This window comes from Astyanax mexicanus, chromosome 2, assembly GCF_023375975.1.
Source record: "Astyanax mexicanus isolate ESR-SI-001 chromosome 2, AstMex3_surface, whole genome shotgun sequence".
In the NCBI taxonomy this organism is placed as follows: Eukaryota; Metazoa; Chordata; class Actinopteri; order Characiformes; family Acestrorhamphidae; genus Astyanax; species Astyanax mexicanus.
In genome coordinates, this window is record NC_064409.1 from 56,104,799 (window position 1) to 56,128,285 (window position 23,487).

General features: G+C 39.2%; 1 protein-coding gene across 1 annotated transcript in view; it reads right to left on the reverse strand.

Moving 5' to 3' along the window:
- Positions 1–431: 431 nt before the first annotated feature.
- tln2b (talin 2b) overlaps positions 432–23,487 on the reverse strand; it is a 208,370-nt gene continuing 185,314 nt past the window's right edge. Inside the window, exons 49-58 of the mRNA XM_022672212.2 lie at positions 21,901–22,017; positions 18,639–18,824; positions 15,990–16,097; positions 14,345–14,450; positions 11,625–11,749; positions 5,087–5,212; positions 4,936–4,998; positions 4,158–4,340; positions 3,908–4,033; positions 432–1,044 (exon numbers count right to left, since the gene is read on the reverse strand). Of these exons, the coding sequence (XP_022527933.2) occupies positions 916–1,044; positions 3,908–4,033; positions 4,158–4,340; positions 4,936–4,998; positions 5,087–5,212; positions 11,625–11,749; positions 14,345–14,450; positions 15,990–16,097; positions 18,639–18,824; positions 21,901–22,017 (1,269 nt within the window). The 3' untranslated portion in view covers positions 432–915. The remainder of the gene's footprint in view (positions 1,045–3,907; positions 4,034–4,157; positions 4,341–4,935; positions 4,999–5,086; positions 5,213–11,624; positions 11,750–14,344; positions 14,451–15,989; positions 16,098–18,638; positions 18,825–21,900; positions 22,018–23,487) is intronic.

The window sequence follows — 23,487 nt, forward strand, 5'->3', positions numbered from 1 at the left end:
GGTTTTTGTTACTAATGCCACTCACATTCGATGGTGGAATATCTAAAATTGAGGACATTTTAACCAACAGTACCACACAGGAATTTACTAGAAGTTTAGTAGAAGTCACTAAAATCACTGTAATTATTTAAGAATGACTAATTATTTTACTAATGTTTGTACAGTCAGACTGTATGGCTAGGTGCTTGATTTTATATACCTATGGAAATTGGAATGAATAAAACACCTAAATTTATTCATTCAAAGAGGTGTGTCCCAATACTTTTGTCCATACGCATATTTATGCATTCCCACCCATACCTAAACATATATATATATATATATGTATATATATATATATATATATATATATATATATGTATATATATATATATACATATATATACATATATATATATATACATATATATATATATATATATATATATATATATATATATATATATATATATATATATATATATGCTCACTCACTCTCTGGCTCTCTCTCTCTCTCTCTCTCTCTCTCTCTCTCTCACTTGCTCAACCACACAAACACAAACATAAAGACAGTCAGCTCTTCTCACACTAAGCTAGAAGTTCAAACTGCATCAGTAACCAAGACAAACCAGATAATAAAAATAAAGAACGATAGCCCTGTGTGAAAAGAGCAACCAATCACAAACAAAAACACAAAAACACCATCCTCTCGTAAGGAGAACGACCAATCGGTGGTATCGGCCCCACCCTTCTCTGAGTGAACAGCCTTCACATACTTAAACCTCATGACATCCACCTCCGTCTATGAGAAGAGTAGCCAATCACATCAGGAAAGTTCTGCTCCGAAGCTAACGGCAGACATTTGCAGGTAAGAAGCCAACCTCGCTGTTTTTCTAATAACCTCACAGTCTGTCAGAGTGCCCATATCAGTGGTGCTCAGCTGTGGTCCTCCCGCAGCTCGCTGGGCAGAAATTTATACTGCTGCTGCCTGATGTGGGCCAACTTCTTGCGTGCCTCCTCCAGCTCTCTCTCCTTCCTCAGCATCTCCTCCTGCGCTGCAATGATCTGAGAACAGTAAACACAGAGTCAGTCTCGACTGATTAACTGCTTGAATTAGTGACGTCCATCCATGCCCATCTACACTGACAGGCTAGTCATGATATACCAGTCTTCCAAGTTTCATGGAAGCTAAAGAGTCGCGTGTCTGTTTGCATGGACAATTTAACCAGACACTGCCTGTCTCAATCATTACCACCTACTTCACTGTCCACTGTGGATGGTAATGTCTTGTCCTCTATGATGTGTTCCCAGTACACGTGACATTGTGTATAATCAAAAATCTTTTTTTTTTGTTTGTTTAGAAATTGTCCATCTACCAAACACATTTTTTTTTCTCCCCAATTAACAAGGTCAGTTACCCAACCCACTTATTAGGACTCCCACTATCACTAGTGATGCACCAACAACAGGAAGTTGAAGACTAGCACATGCGTTTGGAGGGATGTGGGGAAAGCCGATGGCAAGCTACATGAACAGGATTCGAACAGACCGCTGAACCACACAGAGCCCCAGTAAAGGAATGCTGAACACCATGTCCCATCCATCTAACACCCACTATCAGGTCTCTTTAATATTCTGATCATTCATGTCACCTTGTCATGACCAAGCAGCCAATGTTCAAGCTCACTCATAAGATATCACCACACAACTTATACAGGTCGGGGCATTCCCAAGTTAATGATCAATTTACAAACTGCTACCCCGTGACATTTGGCATGTCAGTTCTATATATTTTTTTAATTAATACATTTAATTAATGGATTCAAAGACAAAAGGTCAAGGAATCATCCAGGGCAGAACAGGATGCAGTTTCACAATATTCTTTCTGCAGGCCGTTACACTTCTTCTTGGGCACTGCCTGAGTTCCACTGGGTTTGCAAAACGCTTTTGCTGCGGTTTATTCCAGTCAAGCCTGTAATTAGCATAACTGCACAGTCATAAAAAAAGCATCCATGAATCTTGTATCCATTTTCTTACAGGAAGAGCCATTTTTTTTAGTTTGGGAACTTTAAATGTAAGAATAACTAAAAGCAATCCCTTTTATGTTTTGTCTTTTTATTGTTGCTCTTTTCATGTAACAGCTTGTTAAAAGTTGTAGTTTTTGCTTGTTTACTTTTATAAATAGCTTGTTTTGGGCCTCTGGACACTCCTTTTCTGCCATTTTAGGAGTCCGTTTTTCTTCAACCTCATCATTGCTTGGGCTGAAGGTGTCAAAACATGCAGTATGTGCTATGCAGCCAGTAAAATATAACAGGTAATGCATGTACTATACAAAGGTACCTGCTTTATGGTAAATTAGATGGTTACTTTTGTTCCCTGTTACAGTATTGTGCGTATGTATTTTACTGTGCACTGCTTAATTCCACATATTTTCTTCATAGTAATAAACTGTTGAGATGTACTACAGTATACATAAGCAAAAGCAGGCATGCATTTCCATGAAGTTTTCTCACTTGTGGATTTGAGAGATGTGGGCTTGCGTGCTTAGATTAAGATTTGGAACCCTTCACAGAGACCAACACTGTTAAAAAAGAAAGGTTTCCCTTCTAGGGAGGAGCCAGCTGTGAATACAGCAAACACACGCATGGCCTAGTTTCTCACAGCCCTTCTCTTAGAAGACTGCAATGTTTGGATGCCCTCTCTAGATGAAGACAAAGCATTGCGGAGAAGAAAAAGAGGAGCCAGGGCTTTGAACAGGCACACATCCACTCGTCAGTGACTCAGCCGCTCCTGGATGAAAAGAGAGTGCAGGGGCTCTTTAGTGAGGCTCAGGAATGTGAGCTCTTCTCAAGACAGCCTGAGAGGCAGCGTGCTCGGTAAACCACCACTGCTTTGATATGCAGTGCATTTTCAATGTGGTGTGAATTCAACTGTAACGACAATCCCTTAAATCAACACCAGCCCACAAAGGAGAGATGAGGAAGAAGAGGAAGATCAAACTGGTATGTATACTGTGCATTATATAATTTGGCCATCACTTAGAAAAAAGTCTCAATAAAACCTATAAAATATAGAATAAAACCACTTTAAAATAAGATAGAATGTCAATTTTGTAATTTAATCATTTAATATGTTGATTACTGATTAAACAATTAATTTTGGTCGTTTAATGATCAAAAACATTAACAAACAGAGGCATATGCCACGTTAAATGCTGACCGATAAGAAAATGTAATATGTATTTAGAAAAAGTATAAATAAATGTAGGATCACTATTTGGCAAATGACAGGCCACTGTTTTTGTGTTTTAACAAGTTATTAAGGATTTTTAAAGTATGTATAACCTAATCCACAACACTATTAAACTAATTTATTAATTAATTTATAAATCCTTAATGAGGGTCATTTTAAAGTGGTTACTATAAATGTATATTAAAATTCCCCTTGCTTTATGTATTGTTAATATACAGCTCTGAAAAAAAAGAGAATTTTAACAAATTGTAAACCTCTAGAATATTATCAAGAGGAAGATGGATGATCACAAGCCATCAAACCAAGCTGAACTGCTTGAATTTTTGCACCAGGAGTGACATAAAGCATAAAGCAGTGTGTAAGACTGGTGGAGGAGAACATGTCAGGATGCATGAAAACTGTGATAAAAAAACAGGATTAATCCACCAAATAATGATTTCTGAACTTATATTGTATGACCTTGTTTTCTTTATTATTTGAGGTTTCTGCAAATAAATGCTCTAAATGACAATATATTCATATTTTGAATTTGGGAGCAATGTTGTCCGTAGTTTATATAATAAAACAATGTTCATTTTACTCAAACATATAACTATAAAAAGCAAAATCAGAGAAACTGATTTGGTCTCTTAATTTTGCTGAGCTGTATATTTATGGGTAAAGCAAAGACTCTCACCTGGGCAATTCCACCTACAAACTTAGTCTTGACCACCACGCTGTTGTCTTCTGCTTTGTCGAAAGCTGCTTTTTGAGCTGCCTTTACCAGGTTATCCGATGCCCTCTTCACTGCATTGCCTGCAGCCTGTGGACACAACAAACACAGCCTTCTGACTGACTGACTCTACAGCATTTACAGTAAGCAGGCTTAAAATGTCACTTTTAGTTTACTCCTAAAATTCACACATCAGTCTGAAGGTGAGTCAGACCTGTAGTCTCCGCATGGCTTCAGAGTCCTGGTCAGCCTTCACCTTGCAGGCCACCAGCAGCTGTGCGGTGGAAGCAGCCACCTGCTTGGCGGATGAGATGAGTTTCTCTTCACTGGCGTGACCTTGCACAGAGGCATTGGCTGCCTCACACAGGTTACTGGTGGCAGCCGCTACCATACGGGCCTGTGAGGCAGAGAAAGACATACTCAATGTTACATGATGGAAAAATATTGAGACTATGAACAGGCTCAAGTTTTTGATTGTTCTATGAGTGCCATTATCAGTCGGTAATGTACTGTAACCAAAGCTCTCCATGTATTACTCCGCCACATACAGGTAACCTAGCAGTAATGCAGCGCTTACAAGCCAAACAGTGCAGCTACAAATAGAGCAGCAATGTAACTATTTTAACCCGCGTAGTGTTTATAACTAAACAGATTGTATTTTTTTGTCGTCTTTAACTCAAAAGGTTATGCCTGCTTGTGCCTACAACCGCAGCACAGCAGTGCCATTATTACGTTATAGCACTACCTCTCGTATATTTTTGCTTAAGTAAAACATAATTATTTACATAAACAAAATAAGTTTTCCTGCATAAAAAAATAATTATAATTTTAGAAGGGACATTACTGTATATAATTGGCTTTTATCTTTAAAAATATGAGACTGTCTGGGAAACACAGCATCTGTTTGCTGTCCTTATGTGTATTAATGAGAAATTGATCCACACAAGAAAGGTTCACTGATTAATAAATGCTTTTGCTTTTTCTCTACTCACCGCTGATATGAGACCCTGGGACCACTGACCATCATCCACCGCATTGGCTGGGATGGAGCCCACCTTAGTAAACACAAAGTCACTGAATTTGAATTATACTGTACATACAATTTTCACCCTCAGGACAAAGTGTAAAAATGTAGCTTCATACCTTTCCCTGAGCCACCAGCTCTCTCTGTGCGGCCGACGCTGACTTCACCAGAGCACTGGTCGCTGCTGCAATTGACTTGGCCGCTTCCAAAATCTGCTCCTCAAAGTCCAGAGACTCATCTGCTTGCTGCAAGCAAAACGATGTGGTAATTAAAAGAGCTGGGTACTTTTCAAAAATGTAGAATCACCATTCAAAATTTGGAATAGGTGTATTTTTATACTTTAATAGTGAAGAACAAAGACTAGAAGAAAAGTTGACTTTTTATTCCATCAGAACAGGGGGATCAAAAGAGAACCCTGCAACAATGGGTAAATCTTTACATCTAATCAACTAATAATCAATAATCTTTTTTTACACCCCTAAAATCCCGTTATTCTCTAAACCAGAGATTTTACATATATTATTGCAGAAGTACAGTACCAATCAAAAGTTTGGACACACCTTCTCATTCAGTGTTTTCTTCATTTCTTTATTTCATTTATTTTCTACATTATAGATTAAAAATAAAGACATGCATATAATTAAGTGCTACATATGGAATTACTTAGTAAAAAAAAAGTGTTCATCCTCCACAATCGCCTGACTTAAACCTGATCAACTGAGGTCACTAGGTGATTTAGGATGAGCTGGAACTTCACAGCATGAAGGAAAAGCTGCAACTATTGTTCAGCACCTCCAGAAACACCTTCAAGATGCTGAGAAAACTATTCCAGGTGACTCTACCTCATGAAGACACTGAGATTAAAATACCAAGAGTGTTCAGATCTGTCCTCAAAAGCTAAATGTGGTACTTAGTATAAAACATATTCATATTCTGGTTTATTCACTTTTTTATTTACAAAAGAAAACACACTGAATAAGAAGAGGTGTCCAAACTTTTGACTGCTAATGTATTAAACTCTAAAAAGAACAGGGATAGAGGAGCACTGTTGGTCCACTACTGGCATAGTTTGTGATCCACTGGAATTTTGCTCAGCGGTTTCTTGGCGCCCACAGGTGGTTAAAAACAGTACCAGACAATACGCTACTTTTCATTGCTTGCTTTTCACAAGTAATGCAATTTATTTATTGTGTGATATCCTTTTGATTATTTAGATGAATATAAAGGCTTCAGCAACCACATTTTCAAATAAATCATTTAATATCAAATTAGTTGTTTATAATATTTGATTGTTAAAAGATTCTATGCATTTAAAAACTGATAAATGCAAATAGATTTATTATCTGGATAATAATCTGGGTTGTTTAATAGTAAAGCAGCAGTGTGAAGAACTCAATGAACCTATTATCAAGCCAAAAGATAAGCTAATGATTAGGGGTGCAGCATATCGTATCGTACGCGATAATATTGCCAACATTTTTAAAATATCGCGAATATCAATATTATACCCTAAAATATCGTGCCATATCACCCACCCCTAATTATCACATCAGGGTACTACTTTTTTTTCACACTGTTCTCATTTCTTAGTATATACCTACTAGAGACAGATTATATCTGTCCAGTACCATTTATTTTACTTTAATCCTGGATATACAGTGATATTTAGAGTTCAATTTTAGTATCATGACATTCTGGATTGTGGGCTTCTGCTACAAATCTGGTAAAATTCTTGTATTTTTTTTATATCTCAGTTAGGGGTGTGCCAGATCATATCATATGCAATAATAACATTACATTTTCATTCTGTTACAGCAGTGTATTCTTAAATTATTATATTTTTTAAATTCAGTATTTTGTCCTATCGTACTGTTATCGCGAAAATACCATGAAATATCGTGATATTATTTTAGGGCCATATCGCCCACCCCTTCTAATGATTCCAAACTTTTGAAGGACACCACCAACCCCAGATAGAGCTGGCTGTAGGAAGCATACAGTCTAATCAGATAAGTGAGGTCAGAAGGTGATGAGAAACTTCAAACACAATGCTCTCTGAACAGCGCCAGTGAGGAAGCATTGGTTCTGGAATGAGCTATTCATCTGTCCAGCAGCTCTGTAAGGATGACACCTTGTGGCACTGAGGAACAATTACACACTGATTCAGCTCGGTATTGCTCCATGCAGTACCACTCAGCCGCAATGGTTCTCCAGAACTCGAGCCAAACCCTTGCATACCACCTTTGCAAACGGATTTGTACTGAACACACTGTACACAAATACACACACACACACACACATCTGGAACCAGTAAACATGCCACACCGCTGGCTACACACACACACGCACACACACAGAAACACAAACACACACGTGCACACACACACACGCAGACACACTCCTACTCACTCACACCACACAGAGCACACGAGTCTGGAGACAGGGCGGGACACTGTAGGAATATGTTTGATATATAGTTGGACTGAATAACAACCTAATATATCAAACATATCAGACAGAGCCCTGCAGCAAAGGCTTCAGGTCTTAGCTGACCTCTAGAGCATGGAGGAGGAGGAGAAGAGAGGAGCACGGAGGAGAAAAAAGGGGGGGAAGACAGAAGAGGACAGAGAAGAGGAAAAGAGAGGAGGGGAGACGAAAATGAAAAAGGCAATAAGAGATGAAAGGCGAGGAGAGGAGAGAGGAGGGGTGAGGGATGGGAAATGAAAAAGAGGAAGAAAGGAGAAGAGTGGAGAGCTGTGAAACATGCTGAAGGTGAAGGTGAAGAAAATGTGGAGATCATACAGACAGATACAGAGGAGCACGGAGGCGGGGATGTACGAGTGACAGCTATGTCAGCTATGTCTTCTCCACACAGCTTCTATTGAAGCTCGACTGAGCTCCCAAACACCTCACCTAGCATCAAGAAATTACAAAAAAATAATAATAATGATAATAATAATAATAATTATAATAGGGTCGTTGTCAGTATACTGTGCCTGTTGGCCCTTACAGCATTAAAAAACTAAGCAGTATTATTATTATTTTATTATTCTTTTTGTTCATCACATTTTTAAGACTTTAGACTACAAAGAAATTATGTTTTTCCAGCTGAATCCCTTTTTATTTTCACTTTTTATTTCCTATATCACATTTGCTAAAAACATGTTTGACCTAGAGTTCCCCACATCTTGTTGATATGTTTCAAAGATACATTTTAATTTTCTACAAATATTTTAAAACCATGATTTTTTATTTATTTTTTTATTTTTACCAAGACAGGGCTGACACCTTAAAGGAGAAATCCGGTGTAAAATAAACTATTCGACAAAAGTTTGTATTTGTGTTCATTTTTCATGTCACCTCTAGTCCTCTAGTTTACACCGGATTTCTCTTTTAAGCTTTACCTCAGTTAAGGTCAGATAAAAAATGATAAGTTTTATTAATAATGTAATTTGCTGAACATGCAGCAAATGTCTTTAGTCCATTGAAAAGGAAACTGAGGATCAACACTGAGGTGATCTTTACTTTCTTAAAGGGGCACTAAACCCCCTAATTTTAGCTGACTTCATCCTCAGGCTAAAAAAAAAAATGGGAGGGGTATTTTGGGAGGGGCACTGGGTGATGTATGGGTTTAGAGTCAGGACAGGAGGGAGAACTGATTGGCTGAGTTGCAGCAGTGTACCTCTGATAGCGGTGAGCAAGACGTCAGCAAGGGAGCGGTATTATTGATTGACTGATTTGCATATTGTGAGACACATCATCCACGCCTATAGCACAGTTGAACATGAGAGGGCGCTGCAGAGGCAGAAATTTCCCTAATAAAAGTGTTTTTTAAAGGTTAGGAAATGTTGATAATTTTTTTAAGCAAGATTGGTGTGTTTCACAACTTAAAAGAAACACATTTCTGCTATTAATGGAAAAAATATGGTTTAGGGTTTAGTGGATCTTTAAAGTGGCAGTTATTCCATCAAGATGGCAGAGCAGACAGGGAATTTTTGTTATGGAAATAACTTAGTAAATAATTAAATGTATACATAATTAAAAAAAAAAAACAACAACAACTAAACAACAATACTACAAACAAAACTAATCTAAAACACCATCTAAAAAAATAATTCAACTTAAAACACACCCTTCATCAAAAAACACTGTACTAAAAGTGCTTAAAACAAAAAGTATTTTAAAGTGAAGATTAATATTACTCTATATTTGTAACAGCTTTTTCACTTAGACGTAATCTTGACCAACGTATTAAAACACAGTGCTTATATGTAAATTGAAAAAAAAACTATGCTGCAGACACAAAGGGCAAATTATATTGATACTGACCCAATAATAAAGAGACGACAAATAGAGCGACATATGACTAAACGTAAATGTAATGTCATGGGATGAACATGCCTAAATGCTGATAATATGAACAGGTTATGCACAGGCTGGTGTGTTCCATCATCACTATATTACTACCAGATTCACCCTGTTGCCATGGGAACCACCCACCAATGCACTGAAACCCCCCCCAGCTCCACTCGCAGGTCCTTAGCACGGAGTCTAGCACATCTTAGACTGTGAGCACAAAACCCACCCACCCACCCACCTAGACCACAGCGTTCTGAGGGGGAACACCGTGCTGCTGCTGCTGCTCTCAGACTCGCCTCCTAATGAAGCGCCTAATGAGGACGTGTTTATAGATTTGTTACGCTTTAATGGGAAACTAATATAAATGCATAAATAACTAAAATAATCTCTCGGCTGCCTGCAGGGGGACGTCACTTATCCCTCATAAACAGCAATTACACAGGTTAAGGCACTCCACTGAGTCGAGCCTCGCGAGGTGAAGACTCAATAATGTGTGTCCACAGGGCCTGTCTCTATTACACGTGCTCTTCTGCTGAGCTTAGGAAGAAAAAGTACAAGCGATCACAATTACTTATATAAAACTGAAAAAGAGATGAAAAACAGGAAAAAGAGAGGGACAGAGAGAGAAAGCAATTAAGTGTGAGCATGAAAGAAAGAGCACAAGAGAGAGAAACGGAGAAAGGGAGAGAAATAAGAAAGGGAGACTGCTAAAGAGAAAAGAGATAGAACACAAGAGTGACAGTGAGAAAAAACACAAGATAGTGAGAAAGATAGTAAAAGAAAAAGTGAGAGAGAGAAAGAGAGAAAGAGAGAGCACACATGAGGAGGTGTGAAGGAAGGAGGTGGTAAAAAAAGCAAGAGTAAGAAAGAGTAAGAAAGACTGAGAGCAAAAAGTGAGAAAGAAAAAAGGGGCAATGAAAGATCATGAGAGATAGAGAGACAGAGGGGTAGTATAAGCAAGAAAGGGAGACAGCAAGAGAGAAAGGGACAGAAAGTGAGAGTGACTGTGAGAGAGGGAGAAAGAAAAATTGCAAGAACGAGAGAGCCAAAGTGAGTGAGAAAGAGCATGGAAAAAAAGAGTGCAAGAAAGAAAGGGAGAGAGAGGGCAAATGGAGAAGACTGTTAAAGAATGAGTAAAAGAATGAGTAAGTGAGAAAGCGAGTGAGATTAACAGTGCAAGAAAGAGAGTAAAATTGAAAGAGGTAGAGAAACAGCGAGAGAGTGTGAGAGCAAAAAGTGAGAGGAAGAGGGAATCTGAGTTGGAGGAATCAAGTAACAGTGAGAGATCGAGAGAGAGAGGTGGAAAAAGAGGAAGAGTGCAAGTCAGGGCGACAGCAACAGAGAGAAAACTAGATAGAGATAGCACAACACTGCAAAAAAGAAAGGGCATGGAAGAGAGAGAGAAAGAGCAAATGAGGAAGAAACATGAAAGACAGAGTAAAAGAGATGGAGAGGGAGACTGAAAGAGATGGAGAGAGGAAGAGGGTAAATAAAAAGCATGAAAAAAGTAAGCAAAAGAGACAGCAAGAAAGGGAGAACGTGAGATCACAAAGTAATACTGCTTCAAGGAACACAACTGAGCTCTACTCATGGTGGAATGAATAATAATAAAAATAAAGCAAAATATTAAAGCCTGAAATCGAACACCAATAACCTCTTAATGTCTTCCTTAAGTTTATAAATCGCTGCATATGGATTTTTTTTTTTTTGCTTTTACCCTGAATCAATAACAATAACGTATTTGGTATTGAGCTGAACTGGTCTGTCATTTTTACTGGTGGAATAAAACGCAGATAAATACTGTGTGAAAAACAGAACATTTCTGCTTTGTGAAGCAAAACTGCAGAATAGCTTCAGGTAAAAGGCGTCTTGACAGCTTCAGTTTAATACAGATGGATATAACAATAAAAGCGCTTCAGGAAAAAATCGTTTGAGAAAGTGCTGACCTTTCCCTCGCTCAGAGTTTCAGACAGACTCGACTCTAAGTTCGGCTCGCTCACAAATAAACTTCAAAATATCAAACAATGCAGCCCTGCCTCTGGGCAAGAAATCATTCAAAAGGCTACACAAGCCATCGCTGCCGGTCTCTAATACTGAGCCTGAAACATCAGATTCCTCTGAAGATCTCAGAAACCCCACAGCAGCCAGTGGAACATTCCAGCACCCCTCGCCCCAGGTGGAATTCATTTGACACAGGTATGAGGTGGACAGAGTTATTACTGCCTGGAGGGGTGTTTATGAATACAGTGCTGAGTGGTACGGAGTGAGGCAGAGCTGAGTGGATGGATGGATGGGTACCTTAGGCTTGGCTCTGGGCTTAAGCTGCTCCAGCTTCTTGGCTGCGGCCTCGATAGACGCAGCCGCCCCCAGCAGTTCTGTCTCAGCGATCACTGTAGGGTCCTCCGGGTCCACCCACTCTGAGCCTGAAATGTCAGATGGCGGCGCAAACAGTAACATTATATTAACAGCAAGATGAGCATGATTGTTGTGAACTGTCAAATTCCTGAACTGGGAAAGATCTAAGGCCACATCCACACACATCCGGATAGATATATATTTTTTAAACTTCAGATTTTTATGTGTGTCTTTTTAGTGTTGTTGGTTGGATAGAGATAATACCATTGTCACAATGCAAGCATGTTTCTGGCTGAATCTTTAATACATGCTTACTTCATACATAATAAAGTGCATAATTCACAAATCTACAGCATCTGCACACACATAGCATTACCGGTAGATTACAGATTTGAATATGACGCCATATGAATAACTGTTAATGCTGTTTTATTACAAATATATACATCCCTTTGTTTAGATTTAGGTGACTTGCATAGTACACTACTTAGGGAACAGTGCAGGGATGTGAAACTCATTTCAGGGAACAGGCCGCATTACATCGTCCAATATCTTGGGGGTCTGGCTTGTTCTCAATGTGATAATGGACAATTCAATATCCTTGTTGGTTTTGACTATGAGTTGGATCAGCTTATAAGAAATCATTGTTTGACTGCCTGTTGTTCTGCCTCATACGGAAAGGATGATTCTGACTGGTTCTGCTTCTGATATTAACACTGTTGTCTTGACTAGAATGCTTATGCAAGTGTTTTTATCTCTGTTTGGATGGAAATATGAAAAGGGTGGATGGAGGTAGGGAAATCGCACTATTTTTTCAGTAATTCAGTTTAAAATGTGAAACTCATATAGTATTACACACAGATTAGTCTATTTAAAGCATTTATTTATTGTATTATTGATGAAAACTCAAAAATCAGTGTCTCAAAAAACTTGAATTTGCGGGCAGTGTGCGGGCAGTGTGCCAATCCTGCAGGAAAATGAAATCTGCATCTCCATAAAAGTTAGAAGAGGGAAGCATGAAGTGCTGTAAGATTTTCCGGGAAAACACTGCACTGATTTGAGACTTGATAAATCACAGTGGATCAACACCAGCAGATGACATGTCTTTCCAAAACATCACTGATCATCAATAAATTTTACATTTCATTTAGAAATCAAGAGACCAGAGTCTGGAGGAAGAGTGGAGAGACACAGTCTCAGCTGATTGAGGTCTAGCGTGAAGCTTCCACAATCAGTGATGGTTTGGAGAGTCATGTTAGCTGCTGGTGTTGGTCCACTGTGTTGTATCAAGTCTAAAGTCAGCACTTCATGCTTCCCTCTGCTGACAATTTCTGGCAATGTGGATTTCATTTTCTAGCAAGACTTGGCACCCTGCCCACACTGCCAAAAATACCAATTGGTCTTATTTATTATTCTAATTTCCTTTTTAATGATATTCTATGTTTTGAGATGCACTAGTATAGTGTGGACAGAGACTTTATTGTCTAGTGTTGCCAATTTATAACATTTAAATCTACTTTCTAATAACCTACATTGTCTAATAACCACTTGTTGCATAAATCCCTGATCTGGGAGAGCAAAATCGAGGAAGTTTTTGCTCTAAAACAAACTCTACATATACCTGTCCAATGCATCTTTTCACAACTGCTACTCACACAACTATGCAGGGCAGCAGATCATGCCTTAAGGAGAGCAGTAACTGCCAAGTTCTGTGTGTGTGTGAGAGCCAGCAGCCGCCCACCATTAGCCTGCACTGCTGTAGATGGACGGGCGAGGAACTAATCCATCCCACCCAGACAGCAGGGTAAACTGTGTACTCTGGGGGTCTGAGACAGAAATGCCTGTAAATGGCATCATCTGAATTCCTGAAGTCTTGAGTCTTGGTAATAGGACACAACCTATTTAATATGGCCCTCGGGAGCCAGGTGCATCTGGCTACTTCACGTGAAAAGATGATTAATGCCACAGAGCATTCACCTTCAAACACACACAAAGACAGACACACACACACATCCTTGCTTTAATTATCACTGCAATGCTTAAGTGCAGTTTGGGGAAATGCTCCTTTTTGATGCATTATCTCCCCATCTTTATAGACTTTTAAGTGCCCATAAAAATGTCCCTTTCTTAACAGCTAGTGTAAGCAGATGGAGAGATGTTTTTTGAAGATAATGTTCAACCCCTGGAGAATTCAAACCCCCCACCTCCCACCGTTTTCACCCTGCACGTGTCTGTTCAGAAGAATAACACTCATGCTGTCTTATACTCACCTCCGTCTGCAGCAGAGAAAATGAAAACAGTTGTATTAGAACAGTGAAGCTGAGAGAGTCCCTGTGGACCAATGGCTTTATTAGCCCTGCACAGATCCAATTCACCCCCCAACATGCTGGCCTATTACTGTAAACACTGATACGGCATTACTGAATGGACCTAGGTCTGCAGTCCAGATTACATAAGCTTTAACTGATAGCCTATTCTGACTGCCATTTCCAGACTATCTACCAGTAAGCAAGTTTCATTGCTGTTGTTTTATAGCAGATTAAGGGTTTTACTACACTTGCTATGAGCTAAAAGCAAGCATTACCCTTCGGAGTAGTCTGGTGCTGACTGCGGTAGAGTGTGAGTGTGTGTGTGTGTGTGTGTGTGTACGTGTGTAATGTCACCTTTCATGGCTTCTGCAGTCTGGATGAGCTCTGTGACTGAGCCGGCTACTTTCTTTGAAAGCACAGCCAGCTGCTGCCTTTGATCTGCTGTAGGCTTCTGGAGGACCTGGAGCATAAAGTCAGTGGAGAAATACGGCAGTCAGTCATACGAGTATTGGTTGTAAGGTGTTATCTTGTTAGTGAGGCTGAATACAAGCCAGGGTGCTCATGGCAAGGCTATGTAAATTATCAGAGTTGAGGGATGGCTGATGGCAGGGCCCAGATACAGTAGATTGGACATTTAATTTCTGAAGTTTAACATTCCTTGATCCACAGAGTAACATTTGTACCTGGAATACATCATAGAAGACATTACCACTTACAGTACACAGCGCAGTGGGTGGTAATGACCGTGACCGATGGTGTCTACGTGTTTAAACTGTAGTATGGGGTATGGCAAAAATCATCTGAAATAATACTAGTTTCTATCCCATGACATGAAGCATGTCAGTGTTTTTGGGTTTGTAACACTTTAAAATTAATGATCTAACTATTTTTTTCCTTCATTTGGATAGTTTATTTAATTATATAATTATAATTAAAACCAGAACTAGATTACTAACCATAGTAATTAAGTGCAAGTTTAAGTTTTAAATTTAGATTAAAATTAAGGTTAGTTGAGTTAATTTGTAAAAAAAAAAAAAAAAAAGCTTTCAAACCACTGTAATGCTTCATGTAGTTGTAATAAGGAGAATCTATCACTGATTATTACTTGTCACTGTTAATCCAGGCTCAGCATGCTGGTAACTGTACTAAGTAACTTTGGTAAAGCAGGCAGGATTATGTTTGCAAGAACTGCTTAACACTGACTGTAATATTTCTCATATTTTTGTAAAATTCTACAATATTACTCTACCACCCCAATCCACATAACTCTTTATCTTTTTCATTTTGAAAGAATAGATGAGCAAGTGTCCCAAAACCTTTGTCCATATAGTGTATGTTTAATGAACCAGTTCAACATGTTAATTTTTTAAAGCTCACCTTCCGTTGTTTTTTCTTTCATTTTAAAATGTCTAGTTGTGGTCTCTAGTATGAATGAATGACATGTGAGCCGTTTTTGTAAAAAAAAAAAAGTGCTCAGGTGTCTCTGTATAGCTCTTTTTTAATGGACTGTTTTAGGGGTGTGTCCAAAATGACCCGATTCCAGCTTTGCTCATGAATATTCATACATGCAAACAGCATGCAAATATCTCTCCTCTGATTGGCTAGGAGCACTGCGACGCCCCTCCGCCACTCACTGCCTCCCACCTCCTAACTGATGAGCGGTGATGTTGCGTCGCTTCAGCTCCGCCTCTGGGAGTTTCTCGAGCCAAGGTGGGCTGGTCTGTGAGTTTCTGCCTACGTAGGCAGAAAGATAATTCAAAATTCACCCGTTTTTCGGAGGGGGGGAGGGGGGATTTCTTTGCTTAGCTCCTGCAGACAATGGGGGCTGCAAAACAGTTTAATGTGCAGGTGTACACATTCAACTCGGAGAGACCTACTGTATTCCACAAAAAACAAGAAAAATCGGATTTTCGCGGAAGGTGAGCTTTAAGGTTACTTTTTTATGTTCAACCTGAAAAACATTAAAAACACCCTCAACACCCTGATCTCACATACACACCAGGAGGACATGTTCGAGCAGGTCGATGTATCCGGTGCTACACTCCAGGCCGTAGAGCAGGGCTTTATTCCTCACATCTTCAGCCACCTCCGGATGGTATGCAGCTTGCTGTAAGAGACAGACATAACACTTCATGTAATGTTACGTACAAAAACAGTGAGCAATACAAAAAGAGCTGCAGAAATGTATTTTAATACATGTAGAAACTTAATAACAACAGTGATAAATTGTTGTTGTTTACTCACTAAGCAATAATAAATCATTATTTGCATTATGGTGATATCAGATACACAGCTCTGAAAAAAAATAGATCATTACATTACATTACATTTGGCAGACGCTTTTGTCCAAAGCGACTTACAATAGTCAAGTACAATGTAAAATAAGTTTAAAGGTAAAACATCTTTGGATAGGGATAAAAGGAGGTCAAAGGGGAATAATAGGATAGAGGAGTGAAGGAGGGGAAGAAGGAAATGGGGTTAGAAGTAGTTAGTGTGTTAGAGGTGTTAGGAGAGTAAGTGCTCTTTGAAGAGCTCTGTCTTCAGGAGTTTATTAAAGATAGTGAGAGATTCTCCTGATCTGGTAGTGGAAGGTAGTTTGTTCCACCATTGGGGAACTCTGTATGAGAACAGTCTGGATTGCTTTGTGTGAGTGTTTGGCAAAGCGAGGCGACGTTCATTGGAGGAGCGCAGCGGCCGGGAGGTAGCGTAAGCCTTCAGGAGCGAGTGCAGGTAGGAAGGAGCCTGTTCTGTCATCACCTTGTAGGCCTTTGAATTTGATGCGAGCATCAACTGGTAGCCAGTGAAGCTCAATGAGCAGCGGGGTGACATGTGCCCGTTTTGGTTGGTTGAAGACCAGACATGCTGCTGCGTTCTGGATCATTTGGAGTGGTTTTACTACACAGGCCGGGAGGCCAGTTAGCAGGGCATTGCAGTAGTCGAGGCGTGAGATGACGAGCGCTTGCACCAGGAGTTAGGTGGCCTGTTGCGTCAAGAACGGTCTAATTTTTCGGATGTTATAGAGCGCAAAGCGGCAGGACCGAGCAACTGAGGCCACATGGTGCGTGAAGGAGAGTTGGTCATCAACCAGAACACCCAGGTTCCTAGCAACCTTTGTCGGTGAGAGAGAGAGAGAGAGTTGATACTTATAGAGAAGTTGTGTTGAAAAGATGGTTTTGCTGGTATAACCAGAAGTTCAGTCTTTGAGAGATTTAATTGAAGGTGATGCTCCTTCATCCATGAGGATATGTCAGAGAGACACTGCGATATCCGTGCAGAGATTGAGTGATCTTCAGGTGAGAACGACAGGTATAGCTGGGTGTCATCAGCAAAGCAATGGTAGGAAAATCCGTGTGAGCGGACAACCTGACCAAGAGAGGTGGTGTATATGGAGAAGAGAAGGGGTCCCAGTACCGAACCTTGGGGAACCCCAGTGGATAAGGTGCGGCTGAGGACAGCTGTCCTTGCCACGACACCTTGAACGAGCGCCCAGTGAGGTACGATCTAAACCATGACAGCACATTGTCTGAGATCCCCATGTTTGAGAATATAGTTAGGAGAAAGTCATGGTTGACTGTGTCAAATGCGGCCGAGCGGTCCAGCAGAATGAGCACTGAGGACTGACCTGCAGCTCTGGCAGTTTTCAACGCTTCAGTCACAGACAACAGAGCCGTCTCGGTAGAGTGTCCTTTTTTGAACCCAGATTGGTTCTGGTCCAGAAGGTCATTCTGGGAGAGGAAGCCAGAGACCTGATTTAGAACTGCTCTTTCTAGTGTTTTAGAGAGAAAGGGTAGCAGTGAGACCGGTCTGTAGTTGTCAACCTGGGCGGGGTTGAGAGAAGGCTTTTTAAGCAGTGGTGTCACATGTGCTTGTTTGAAAGCAGTCGGGAATACACCAGAAGTTAAAGAGGTATTGATCGTGTGAGTGATAGCCGGAATGATTGCATCACTTACAAATGATGAGTTTCTGTGATTTGACCATATTGAAAACCTCTGGAATATTATCAAGAAAAAGATAAATGAACACAAGCCATCAAATTAAGCTTAACTGCTTGAATTTTTGCACCAAGAGTGGCATAAAGGCAAAAGCAGTATGTAAGACTGGTGGAGGAAAACATGCCAAGATGCATGAAAACCAGGGATATTCCACCAAATATTGATTTCTGAAATCTCAACTTTATGAATATGAACTTGTTTTCTTTGTATTATTATAGGTCTGAAAGCTCTGCATCTTTTTTGTTATTTCAGCCATTTCTCATTTTCTGCCAATAAATGCTCTAAATGACAATATTTTTATTTAGATTTAGGGAGAAACATTGTTCATAGTTTATAGAATAAAACAACAATGTTCATTTTACTCAAACATATACCTACAAATAGCAAAATTAAAGAAACTGCTTCAGAAACTGAAGTGGTCTCTGATTTTTTTTTACAAAGCTGTAAAAGCACCATACAGGACTATGAACAGAAGAAGTACAGTGTAGCTCAAAGTGACACTGAGCAGTCCGTGCTGCCCATCAGCCTCTCTTTCACTTTCAAGGAGATAGGGCCAAAGCTGTTGAATGACAGCAAGTTAGTTTGTGTGTGTAATTGATTGAGAGACTGAGACTGTGTGTGTGTGCGTATGCATGTGTGCGAGCGGGGATTAGCACCTTGCAGGTGATCAGCATGTCGGCGATGGCTTTGCGGCTCAGGTTGGCAGTGGAGATCACGTCCTCCTGCTGTCCAGAGTTGCCTGCTGCTACAGCTTTGGCCGTGGCTACAGTGATGCCCTTGGTCATGCGGATGAACTCCTCTGGCGTGGTGCTTCTCTCTGGAGTGTCCTTGGACTGGAAAACCTGCGTCAAGGACAATACAGGGGTTTCAGCTAAATGCACACAAAAGATGAACTACAGTTTCATTTGGAAAAGTTTATCATTTTCCTCACATGTATACATGAAATGAAACCAAATTATTCAATAACATTATAAATAGTATTGCAGATGATTTGAAAAAAAAAATCCCAATAATATTAAAACTTTTTTTGTAATCAAGTTTTATGGAAAATTTTATAGATAACAGTGGCAGTAGTATCGTGCCGTAAACTTACAAGGTTTTAATATTATTTCATTATTAATACAAATGAGAAGACACCATAATGTACACTATTAGATTGTTACATTTTATTACATTTAATAACATTTTTGATTTAGTGCTTCTACATTATGGCAAAATCATCACAATATTAAGTGGCTGCCTCATGCTGTGCAACACACTATATAGCCTACATGATTTATTTTTCCATGTGGCTTAGAATTCAAATATAATTCTAAAATAGTATATGCTGTTTACAACGAACCCTAAAATCAAAAAACAAAAATGTTTTTTTTCTCTATAATTTTTCACTTGAATAAATTGCCAAATATGACATATTACAACTTGTAATTGTCATAATAAAACCATAAATAAAGGCATATATAAGGCAACTTTAAACAAATATGAAACATGTTTTTATTTTTTTACATGATGAGGAAGAACTTATTTTTTATTCAGAACAATTAATTGTAGTATAATAACCTATGCCATTTTGGAGCATATGTGTGGGTCCATTCATCAAAATATAATAAAGCAAGTGCCAAATTTAAAGTATTTTTTTTTTAATGCTGAAGTAGCAAAAATTTTATTCTTACAGTATGAATGCTTTGAAAATTATATTGATTTATTAATTATAAGAAGTGTACACAATCCAAAATGAAATGAAAAAAAAAGCTTCAATATTGCTGCAACAATATTTTGCACATCATCACTGTTCTGCAAATACATTGCTTCTCCATTTTGACTATTTAAATTGAGGAGTTTTTTTTACACTGACCTCTATTGAAAGTTTATTTTGCTTTGGAAATATGAAGTTTATTATCTATTTATGTTGCTTAGTAAAATGGCTGTAAAATAAAACTTATGTCTTAAATATAAATTCCCACAAACAAAACTAAAATCTTGTTAAGTATGTCAACAAGTTCATCAGCAGCCCCTGAACTGTAAAATCAGTAACTCTGCAGTTCAGTTTGGTACACACTGTACGGCGTGTTAAATGCTGTGGATCTCTTAGGGAAGTCCCAGGAAGGATTAACATTAAATCAGAATCGGAGGCAAAAGCAGCTCTTGAAAACCCTTGGCTCTCTCCTCCACTCTCTCAATCTGCCACTCTGTCCCTGATAAGCAGAACAGGACACCCCAGGGGCCCAGCAGATCATGTGGAGAACAGGCACAAAGTCAAACCTCACTCTGTGTCCCTGCATGTTCCACAGATGGATGCAGGGACTTTCTACCACAGCCAGTACTCATTAACAACACCTAACTGATGGTAATGCAGGACCAGGATGTAAACAGAGGAATAGAGGGAAGTAACTGATGAAAAAGAATGAATCCTGCCATTCCAATGATTTGAACACATGAATAACTAAAAAATAGTTGCAAAATTAGTTGCATCCAGGAGGACGTGTCGGAATCTACTGCTATTTGTAAGGAAGATAAAGGTTACCAATAACAACAAATGAATAAATTTTAAGATAAATATGGCCAGTCTTGGTTGGGGCTGGGTACTGCTTAAAAATGTTCGATAACGGTTCGAAACTTTGAATTTGATACCGATAACCAAATAATACTTTTTTCGATACCTTTTTCTAAATTCTAACCAAAAAATACAAAAAGTGATAAATATTCTAACACAACTTATTCATTTAACAGCCGAGATGAGTAATCTTATTCTTATGCTGACACCATGAGAGGTTACCATACTTTAACTTACTTACTTTTGGATCTTGTTGGAATAAAAGCAATGAGAATGTTTCTTTGTGGTGCTTTATTAAGAAAAACAAAAAAATGACCCTAAATATATTACAGGATGCATTTCAATTTTTGAGTTATTTTAAGAAATAACAGCTTTAGATTGACACCCCTCAAATAAATATAATTTAATTTTGCCAATCACTTAAAAATTCTGTATTATTGTGAGGGGAATAATAGTAATAATATTAGTAATAATAATAGTAATAATAGGGTAGTGTGGTTTAGGGCTGTCAGACAAGAGAGAGAGAAAATGAGAGCGAAAGAAAAAGACAGAGAGAAAAAAGAGAGAGAGAGCGTGCGTCCCTTTTTTTTTTTTTTTTTTTTTTTTGACCTTTTTAGAGACATTTTGGTCAGTGCCTTTTTGGTATAAAATTTCGATACCCATCCCTAAACTTGGTCATTTTGATTGAGCAACACTTATAAAAGTAGTGTTTAAAGTATGTGTAACATGTGTAATATATGTGCAATATCCCAGATATCTTAGCTTGGAGTTGTAGAGGTGCCTGTAATGGTGTCCAGTGATAATCCATCCCATGCAGCTTAAACATTGTCATACATTTCCTGCAGATTTTGCGGTAAGGGTGGAGTGTAGATAGCGCATCTGATATCGTCCAATACATTTTCAATCAAAAACAGGTTTGGCAATGTAAAGACCCATGGTATAGTAACGGTGCCTTTAAGGCAAGCTCTTGAGATGGCAGCAGTATGTGGCAGCAGATTAAAAAAATCTGCACTGAATTGTGCATTCAGAAAAAATATATATTATAAACGTAATACTGGACTGCAATAAAGGCTAACGATGATCTGGATCTGGCACGACTTTCCAGCAAGGTTCAATCCTGTAGGTTGGTTCCTTCTGGGTGCTACTGATTTTTTTATGATGATGAGTGTCTTATTCTGTTGTTCAGGATGACAAACTATGATTCATATGATCATTTGGGACTAAGCTGTGGGTCACAACACAGTAAATATCCAAGTAAAATACAAGCAAATGCATGAATCACTCTGATGTTTGAAATAAATGATACTTCTGGTGTACGGCTGCAACTCTCGAGTCTCATTCCCCTCTCCCCCGCCGCTACTTACAGTCAGCTCCTGTTTGATGAACTCGATGGTTGCCTCCAGAGCCCTCGTCCCGCGAGTGGCTTCATCCTCCACTGCTTTGACTGTCTTCAGCAGAGACGTCACGTTAGTCACCATCACCTGACACACACAACACACACACACACACAGAGGGAGAGGAGCAAAGAGCCTATCACTGGTGTTGTACATGAATGTTAACTGTGTGTGGTTTACTGTAAGCAGACCCATGTGCCAGCAGGGGGAGCTCTGATAATAATACAAGCACAAGGCAACTGCATTTACAGCACTGAATGTAATTATACTGTTTTCACATGGCAGAGGCGTGGCTCACATGACAGAAAATACAGTAAATATAATGTACCTGATCTCCACAGTTTTTGGACTGTGAAAGGAAACCAGAGGAAACCCACGCAAACACAGGGAGAAACCTCTGAGTAGCTGAGTAGCCAAACGAAGGCTTTCTACTAGATTTTGGAGCATTGGTGTGAAGATTTGATTGCATTCAGCATTAGTAAGGTCAGTAACTGGATGTTCACCAACCCACATCATCCCCCATGTAAACAAACATTTGGATATACTGTATAAATTTAAGAGTTTTTTTTTTTTTTTTAATATATTTGTTTCCTGTGCTCTTTAAAATAAAACTGTCAACAGTATTATGACAATAACACTTAAGTTAAAGGTTTATATCACTTGTTTTTCCCTGTCATTTACTTCTTTATGAGACATCTCTTTTAAAGGGTGTTTTCTGTATTTAAAAAAGCACTTTTCTCATTTTGCTGTTTCAAACAAGGGTGGGATAGAAGTGTGGAAGTGTGGATCTAGAGAGAAAGAAACACTACAATGAAGTAGATTTGAGCAATAGGACTAAAAAAAACCATTACAAGACAATATGCTAAAGACCTTTTTGTATTTATTGCATGATGTTTGTGGTATTTGAGAGACTCATGTGACTAAAGCAATCATGCGGCTTCTTTAATTATTTTACTGATTATTTTTTTCTACAACATAAATTACACAAGGCTGTACTCTCATGCACATCTTATTATCAGAATTATGCTGCATACGGCCATTTAAAATATATGTATATAACAATATTTCAATTAGGCCTGGACAATAATTCGATATCGGTATTTATCGCGATAAGAAATGTTTCAATAACGGTGATATCACTTTTGTGGTATATCGATATGTATTATGTACAGAATCTGTCAAGGACAGGCGTTTTTTACTGGCGTCAGCTCGCCGCAGAGCCAAACACATTTAGCCCCCATAGCTGTGCTACCTCAGTGCGTGATGACGCAATCACACAGGCACGTAGCCAGATAGGCTAGGCTAGGCTAGGTTAAAATGGCTAGGCTAGGCTAGGCTAGGTTAGGTTCAGGTCCGCTCCGCTACGCATCTAAAATGTCTCGAAACGGAGCCGGGACGAGCGGATCCAAGGCTAGGGTAGACTCGGTTCGGTCAGCCGCTGTTTCGCTCGCCCATTCGCGGCTCCGCTCGCTCGTCCGTTCGCTCATCCGCGGCTCCGCTCGCTCGTCCGCTCGCTCATCCGCGGCTCCGCTGGCCCAGCCGCGGCTCCGCTGGCCC